This window comes from Carassius carassius, chromosome 31 (genome assembly GCF_963082965.1).
Source record: "Carassius carassius chromosome 31, fCarCar2.1, whole genome shotgun sequence".
In the NCBI taxonomy this organism is placed as follows: Eukaryota; Metazoa; Chordata; class Actinopteri; order Cypriniformes; family Cyprinidae; genus Carassius; species Carassius carassius.
The window spans coordinates 20,202,525-20,211,774 of record NC_081785.1 but is presented as its reverse complement, the minus strand read 5'-3'; the positions used below and the strand labels follow the sequence as shown (position 1 = coordinate 20,211,774).

General features: G+C 38.0%; 1 protein-coding gene across 3 annotated transcripts in view; it reads left to right on the top strand.

Annotated features, from left to right (window-relative positions):
* Positions 1-1,141: 1,141 nt before the first annotated feature.
* Positions 1,142-9,250, top strand: part of LOC132111722 (kinesin-like protein KIF26A) — a 109,873-nt gene continuing 101,764 nt past the window's right edge. For 2 of the 3 annotated variants that reach the window (XM_059519286.1, XM_059519285.1), the window contains exons 1-2: positions 1,142-1,575; positions 3,496-3,732. In XM_059519286.1, coding sequence (XP_059375269.1) covers positions 1,396-1,575; positions 3,496-3,732 — 417 coding nt within the window. In that variant the 5' untranslated portion in view covers positions 1,142-1,395. Of the gene's footprint in view, positions 1,576-2,966; positions 3,214-3,495; positions 3,733-9,250 lie in introns of those variants that run through there. The other variant, XM_059519287.1, reaches the window with a different exon arrangement.

Here is a 9,250-nt window from a genome sequence, read left to right as displayed (position 1 = left end):
AATAGTCCAGTCTAGAGGTCATGAATGCATGAACTAGCTTTTCTGCATCAGAAACAGACAACATGTTTCGTAGCTTGGCAATGTTTTAAGATGGAAGAATGCAGTTTTTGTAACATGGGAAATATGATTTTCAAAAGACAAGATGCTGTCTAATATAACACCCAGATTTTTGACTGTAGAGGAAGTAACAGTACATCCGTCTAGTTGCAGATTGTAATCTACAAGATTCTGTGTACTGTTTTTTCAATAATTAATATCTCTGTCTTATCCAAATTTAATAGGAGAAAATTATTGGTCATCCAATCTTTTACGTTTTTAACACACTCTGTTAGCTTAGATCATTTAGAAGTTGAATCTGGTTGAGATATATAGAGTATCATCAGCATAACAGTGGAAGCTAATTCCATATTTTCTAATAATATTACCAAGGGGAACATGTATATTGAAACTAGAAGAGGACCTAGGATGGATCCTTGTGGGACTCCATATTTTACTGGTGATAAATGAGATGCCTCCCCATTCAAATAAACAAAATGGTAGCGATCGGACAGGTATAGGATCTAAACCATCTTAGAGCCTGCCCATGAATACCTGTATAGTTTTGTAATCTATCTATGAGTATGTTGTGATCTATGGTGTCGAACGCAGCACTAAGATCAAGTAAAACTAGAAATGAGATGCAGCCTTGATCCGATGCAAGAAGCAAGTCATTTGTAATTTTAAATGCAGTTTCTGTGCTATGGTGGGGCCTAAACCTGACTGAAATTCTTCATACAGATCATTTTTATACAGGAAGGAGCTCAATTGAGCAGACACAACTTTTTCTAAAATTTTAGACATAAATGGAAGATGTAAAATAGGCCACACCCGATGAATTGCAGCGAGCAGCGCACACCGGATGAGCATCAAGCGCAAGAGGGACTACACTAGCCATTAGGATTTGTGTGTGTGTGTGTGTGTGTGTGTGTGTGTGAGAGAGAGAGAGAGGGAGAGAGAGAGAGAGAGAGAGAGAGAGAAAGAGAGAAAGAGAGAAAGAGAGAAAGAGAGAGCTGTTCAAAGTAGTCTCCTCAACAGGCTCGTGTGAGTTCACTCCTAGTCCTGCAGTGTAGACTAGACAAGGCGTGGACAGCTTATCCCCCAAGGATGTATGCTAGGAGCGCATGGATCACTTATGGATTGTATGGGGTTCTTGTGTGCTTTCACGAGTGCCAGAATTTGGATGTATGATTTTATACGCGGCAAGTAATTTGGAACAGAAACCGGACGATTTAAATGAGTCAACAGTTGGATGTACCTGAGAGGGAACCTCTGCATAAAACCACGACACTGCTTTGGAATTAGAGAGAACCATCTATACAATGGCTCGGAACTCCAAAGTGCTGCGATGACTTCTGCATGTTTACTGTAAACTGGGCGAGGAAATACATCCACAGCGGCACAATGGATTTACAAAACTCTAACGGGTCATCTGGGTCGGACAAGCAGAAGCCCAGTCTGATTGACTTGGGGACGTTTTTCGTGGATGCTGACATCATTTTTGGATTTACTAGCCATCTAATAAAGCGAAAAGCCAAGGTAAGCATTTGAGAACATACTAAAGACTCCACAAGTTGAACCATTTAGAGCTCATTAGACTCCATTTGGGTTGTTTCGCTTCAAAAAAAAAAAAAAGTACCGTTTAAAGGCTATGATATTTTTGGGGACCGCATATACGAATCCTAACATTTCATTGGTTATAATGTGTAGCGGTTTGTTCATTTCAGCACCACGAACAGCTCTCATCCATCAGTTGCGCTTTTAGCAACTTCCCTAAAAACATCCAAAAAACATTACATTAAAATACAGTTAAGTATATCAGATAAAACCTTTCATTTTGTACAACATTTTTCATCTGATAGTGAACTTTGTGCTCGATTAAAAGTTTTTCAGTGATCATAAGATTAGATTTCAGTAATTAAACTCAGTAATAAAAATGCACTACAACTTGACGTTTTCCGATTAAAGCATGAAAATAAGAAAATAAGAAAATAACACATCAATCTGATGTGTTAACAAACCACTATTAAGAGGTTCACAAAAACAGACAATAATGTTTAAATAAAGGTTCTGAAACAGTATTTTAGAGATTACGTTATGAGTCTAGACAGATATTAGACGGCAACACACACACAAAAATCCATATTTCTGTCAACAGATTTAGCAGTTTTCTTCGCCCAGGTTAAACTGTCCGTTACTGATGGTTTTTAGTCGGTCACAGATTTTTTTTTTCTTATTTATTTATTTATTTTTTTAGGCTGGATATTGACAGTATATGTCCCAGCTAGCAACACAAACTATTTAGAGATGAGTAATTAATTTTTTTAACATTCCCACAATTTATTGCAAACCGAGAGGTGAGTAGATGCAGTTAAGTTAAAAACCAGAGGGTGGCGCTAGAGTATTAAAGCAAAAGACTCCAACAGACCCGTAATCTGAATCTCACAGTCGACACAAGTGAACTGTAACATAAAAGATGACGTAATTTATGTCGGCAGGATTTTATATTTATTTATTTAATTTATTTATTTATTTTCAGACATACAGATTTGTAAGTTGAGTGTACGGGATGTTACTTACAATAATACAAATTAATAATAATAATAATAATAATAATAAAACAACAACAACAACAACAAAAAAAAAAACATTACGAACAGTTGTATATCAGACATGCAGTCATGTAGATTTTAAACAATTTGAAAGTTTTATTAGTTCACATGAGTTTGTTTTTTAAGGCACACCCCTTAATACAAAACACAGAATTAAGCATTGAATTCGTTAATTAATTGAAATCAACTTTATTTTCACTTTTTGTTTGTGCAAAAGCGGTCAAATCTCTCTGAAACAGCATAACAGTGTCTGAACAGCTACTGAATGCTCAGCTCCACCCCTTCAACCAAGTGACTGAGAAGCGCACATTGACAGCAGTCAAACACTCCCGCGTACGCACGTCGTCATGGAACTAAAGCAAAGCAAAACTTCACGGGAATTGACTTATGCTTTTACCTTTGGGCTCCGATTGACTATCCATGAACTGTGTTCCTAATCAATGCGTGTATACAAATAGAAACGCAATAAACTGCGCTAGATGTTCGCGTTTTGATTATTTATACCGAGATGATGGATTTAACACAGGGGAAGGCGCAAGGAGAGTTCAAGATCAGCCGGTCAACTGTAAGTCCTTTAATAAACATCTGACGCTGAGAAGTTACAGTCTATTGGAACTCCCAAGCTGGCTGTTTGTGCAGGGTTGTTAAGTAATTTGCAACACGTTTAGAAAGTTTAATCACACTTTTAAAAAAGTAAAGTTACACAGAATTGCTATTAATATAATAAACAATTAGTAATATACAGTTAACTGTAATCTGCATGTTCTACATTCATAATTAGCCATTTTTGACAGATGTTAAATATATGGGGTCTCTCTGCATCTTGATTTTGTTGTCTTTCATAAAGGTGGAAGGCTGTTCGAGTGGAGAGTCTTTAATCTCTCTTGAGCTGAGCCAGAGGAAGAGATTGTCAGCGGAGGAGGAAAGGTGTGCCAGCAGACCCCCACCTGAAGGCGCAGGAGCTGTGAGCGTCTCTGATTCCGACTGGGATGAGACTAAGCCAGATCTGTGCAAGCAATGTCAAATGACTATAGCTGAACTGAGGAGACAAGCCCTCTCTCTGTCTGACCCTGCCTCCTTTAAGGTCAGTGAGTGAGAAACATCATTTCAGTGCCTTGCAAAACAAACAATCACATTCAAGACAGGGGAGATCAGTTGACTTGCTATTTGTAGCATTTGTGTTACTTATATATAATGTTATCTTTCAAGGAACTGTTTTGCATGAACCTTTTGTTAGTTTCAAGAAGCACTTGACTTTCACTTGAGCCTCAAAGCTCTAGAAGTTCTCCTTGTTTCATTCTGTCACTCTGTTCTTTTTAAAGCATTGTGAATGCTTCACATAAATCAGATGTATTGCATTGGATGCCTCTTAAAGGCCAAATTGTGTTAAAATCTCATTATTTGATGAAAAGTTGACTCAAACAAGCTCTGACTTTGTAGTTTTATGACTCTCTTATCAGAAAACCGATATCCTATCCGATATTCCTAATCTTTTTTACTATATCAGCACAAAGAGAAAATATTTAAATTACCTCTTTTTCAAACAATTGGCTTTGTTGCACTTTAGAACGATCAGTAATGCATTGAAATCATATTAAGTCTGAAATGCATATAGGCTTGGATTAAAGTGTGAGCATGGCTTCAGCACAAAATGATGTTTGAAATGCTCATTGCTGGATGTTTGATGTGTGGTCAAAAAATTTATGAAACCTCATCAAGCCTTGAGTGGGATGGTTGGAGTGAGATATGAGCTCAGCTGTGTGGCACAATGTTCTCCTATGCTTGCCAGTGCAGAAAGTGGCTGGTTATGATGTACAAATAGCAATCTTGATGAAAAAATTAGCACCAAATTTATTGAAACAAAGTCTTATCTGAAACAGAAATTAATATGGAATTCTTATCAACAGTGAGGTTACATTTCTAGTGTAGATTTTTACTTTTATAATATAAGTGTTGATGTTCTTACTCATAAATAGTGTCACTTATTGAATTGAATTGCTTGAATTAACGATTCAATGGCTCACTCATACAATCAGCCATTTTTGGATTTCTTAATTAGATTAGATTTTTTTTCCTTCCGTTTCTACAGTTATCAACAGTTTTTCTTACTTTCACACACTGTATTTACTCAGTACGCGAGAGTTCGTGGACAAGGGAGAAGGCTATTGGAAGTGGCCCATTGTTTTGGGAAACAATGCTTACCTTGGTCGACATTGGGGGGAGAAAACAGTTCAGCTGACTCTCTGTGTAGTCTGTTGAGGAAGTGCAGACCCAGTTGACCTTCATCGTGCATTCAAAGTGTTCCGGTATACTCCTCACCAAATTCCCACCACAGTTAAATATAGGCTGTCGACTTTTTATTGTTGTCTGACTTGCTGTTTGGGTTAGCCTCAGGTTTTCCCCCTCCCTTCACTTTCTTTTGTGGATGTGTTTCAAGAGAGATCTCATGCTTAGGTAGGATTACAAGCCCTCCGGTTTGCTTTGAACCCCCACCCCAAGTTCTCTTCTCTCCAGGTTACCTCAGGGAATAAAGAGAGGGTTTATGTGTTGGTGTGCATTGATGATAGTAGATGCGTATGACCTCGTCCCACCCTAAGATGTGTTATTTAGTTAGTACTTCCAGAGCTTGCTAATATACTCACTCATTCTCATCAGCGGTGGTTATCTGAACTCATCGCAAGTTTGGCTGCCTCGCTCACTCTGTCTGTTTGGCCTGTGTGGTCTGTTCCAGGTGTCAGGGATAAAGCCATGGGGTCAAGTCAGGGAGGTTACGCCTCTATCGGCCCCTTTGCTGATGGCTTAACCACATCAACTCTGGGGACCCACCGATGGGTCCAATATTGCATATGCCTAATTCTCAAAAAATCAAAATAACAGCTGAAGTGGTTAATGACTCTGGAAGCATTGGCCATGGGAATCCTGGTTTCCCTGCAGTTGGGAAAATAAAAGATGATTTTCCAGCTAGAGATGTGTGGTGGATACCAGACCTGAACTTAGAGTGTCAAGCGATATGGTTCTAGATGAGAAGCTACAGAGGGTTACTGTTTATCGGCTTCTATTAAAGTATGGGTGGCCTGTAGGATTAAATTGGCCGAGTTTTCATTATTCTTGATTTTCAAATGAGATTCCCACCTTCTTTCAGTTTGCTGGTAAATCTGGGAACTGCAGCACTCAATAAGTTTCAGTTACCAGGCTGCCCTAATGGCCCAGCTGCACTTCACTGGTTCATACTAGAGCTCATTTATCCTCACCAGCTTGTGTTAGTAAGGAGCACTGGCCCCTTAGTCAATTATTTCTGTGTAATTGCCCATGATGGTGGTAGGGTTATGGTATGGGCAGGTGTATGTTATGGACAATGAACACAGGTGCATTTTATTGATGCTATTTTTAATGCACAGAGATAATGTGGCCTTTTATAGTGGCCAGCCTAAGGAACACCTGTGCAATAATCATGCTGTCTAATCAGCATCTTGATATGCCATACCTGTGAGGTGGATGGATTATCTTGGCAAAGGAGAAGTGCTTACTAACAAAGATTTAGACAGATTTGTGAACAATATTTGAGAGAAATAGGCCTTTTGTGTACATAGAAAAAGTCTTAGATCTTTGAGTTCAGCTCATGAAAAATAGGGGCAAAAACAAAAGTTTTGCGTTTATAATTTTGATCACTGTAGATAAAACATATTACATAATTCCAAAACAATGCAAATTGAATTGTTGGCACAAGCTTCTCCGATTTTGGGAAATCAAATTAATATTTTATCCTTAGAAGTGCTCAGTCCAGCAACCTGTACCTTCCAAAGGGTGTTCTGTGAAAGGTTTAGGTTAATATGCAAACTTTGGGTCGATATGTGAAATGTATACATAACAAATTAATCTAAATTTGATATGTATGTAACATCAAGAGTTATTATTAATTATAATGTGATTTTAATTATGGTGGAACTGAAAATCGACCATGTATGTATTGTTAAGTGCACAAAAAAGAAACCTTATTCCTCATTGAAATGTTCTAAAATCTTAAAATTTGTTTAAAACTAGGTTTCTTACAGGAAATGTGCGGTCAGTATCACAGCCCAGCGTGTGATAGGACGTTTCTTTGCAGTTTTCTGCCAAGCACATGCTCGCAGGTGGCAATTAGTCTTTCTTCATGCCCACAGCTTTAATGGCTTCACTCTTTTTCACCAGGTTTGCTTTCAGCCTGCACCATCCTTTGTTTTATTATTTATTACCAGTGATTCCCTCGGCAGATATCAGTGAGGAATGGTCTCTTCTCTTCAAACAATAAAGAAGCTCTCCCCTCAGTAGTTCATTCACTTCAATGTCAGGGCACTTAACACCTGAACAATGCCTGAGGATGGAATGCCTGGAAGCTTAACACGGGACAATGGACAAAGACTTCATTGCCTACAGTGACTGGCATTTAACTAGTCGCAAAGCTCCAACACATATTAACCATTTACAAATTTCCAGCATTAACCCTAAATCATACGATAACCATTAACCAGTAAGAATTAATCTGTGATGTCTAACGCCAACCTCTTTCACTCCACCGGCTGTCTGCTTCAATTGCAAGATCACTCAACAGAATTTTGTGATGAAGGACTACACAGTCTATGGTATCACATTTAATAAGACGAATATGCGCTTGGGGGCGGCCGTCATTTCCTCTCCATTGTCCAAAGAGAGGCACTGAAATGGCTGTCATCAATTATAATAGCCACTAGTACAGTTTCTAAGGCTCTATAAGCTCTCTGTTGTGACGTAAGAAATTTAAAGTCCATTCACTGGGCAGGTTGAAAACACCTGCATTCCCCTATCCATCAAATGCTGGGTGAAACTTTAGATGATGGTTGTAATGAGAATACGTAGCTCTCCTTTGCTGTCAGTCATTTCCCTGAACTCTCTTGTGACCAGACCTCCTGAAAACCCATGGATCATCTAAAGCAGGATCATCTTAAGCAAAGCTAGATGGATTTGCAGTTTGCCATTTTCATTTTAAGCACTTAACCCCTGCAGCTGTGTATCTGTATGCGCGTATGAGCAACACTGGGCCTGCAGCCGCCATTGTGAAAGGTCAATGAGGTAGGCTGCTATGGGATGAGAATCATAACCAAGGATGAGAATGGGTGAACCTCGTCTGATTGGACTAAAGTACATTGTCTTGGTAAATAAAGATGGCGATTATTCAGAGCGGTGGCCGATTGCTTCATTCCATTGGTAGTTGCATAAGCCACTTAGGTGTTATTTTATATGCCAGGGCTCAAAAGAAGTATTATGAACAAGGTTTATACATGCTTGAAAGGATGCAACATTTTAAAACTATTAAAGTTTAAAAATAAACATTCCAAAAGGGGGTTTTCATAGCAATGGCCTAGAAGAACCATTTTGGGTTCCTCGAAGAATCTTTCAGTGAACAGTTCTTAAAAAAAAAATAAAAACATTTTCTCTTAGTGTGGAGAACATTTGAATAATCTTAAGAAGCTTTTTTCCACTATAAAGAACCTTTTGAGCAGTGGAAAGGTTCTGTGGATGTTAAAGGTTTTTCCATGGTACCATAGATGCCAAATAAATTATGGAACTTCTCTTTAGAGTCAAATGCATTATGCTGTTATGAGCAGTTTTTAAAAGGACCCTTTTTTTCTTAGATTGAAGAACATTTTTTTAGTATTTTTCAGTTTTTCCACTATAAAGAACCTTTTGTGGATTGGAAGATTTCCATGTTTGTTAATGTTTCTTTGTAGAACCATAAATGCCAAGAATTTTTTTTTTAAATGTACTCTCTCTTTATTGAGTAAAGTGCATCAATAAGTCTCATGCTGTCATGTGCAATAATCTGAAGAACCTTTTGTGCATTGGAAAGGTTTTATGGATGTTAAGTGTTCTTCATGGAATCATCAATTGGAAAGAATGTTTATTTTAAAGAATGTATCGTCTCTTTACAGAGAGATATGCCTCTATAAGCCTCACACTGTTATGAGCTCATCTGAACTTTCAGGTTACTTTAAATGTGACTGCATGCCCAAAGGCACTGTTCAGATATTTATTCTGAGGACAATTATTTCCTCACACCCCTACCAGAGAAAAGCTCATAGTTCTCATGAGAAGCAAGGCTGGTTGAAGTGGAGTTGAAGGCCTACTGGAAGTCCTGGTTCAACTTGCTTGCTCCATTTGTTCACTCTCAACCCTGCAGGGGAGGTTTGCCTAGCACATGCCACAGCAGTCACCATAAATCACTCAAGATTTATTGCCTTTAATAGTTTCTCATTCACTTTTGCTCCTGTGTCTTTTTCTTGTACTTTCGTATGCTTAGAGTTTACAAGAAATTCAAAGCCGTTGATCAAAACATAACAACAAGAGAATTGTGACGAAACATGGGGGCGGGTGGCATCTGTCGAACATTTTTACGTCAACTCACACCTGATTCCTTGAATTGTCTGCATTTCAATAAACGTTAAATATTTAAATTCATTTAAATTGTAAACATTTATAATGTTGTAATAAACAGAAGTTGCATTGGATGTAACTAAGCTTTTTAATTATGTATACATGTATATATCACATAGTAATTCTTACAAATATTATGAATTCATAATTCATAA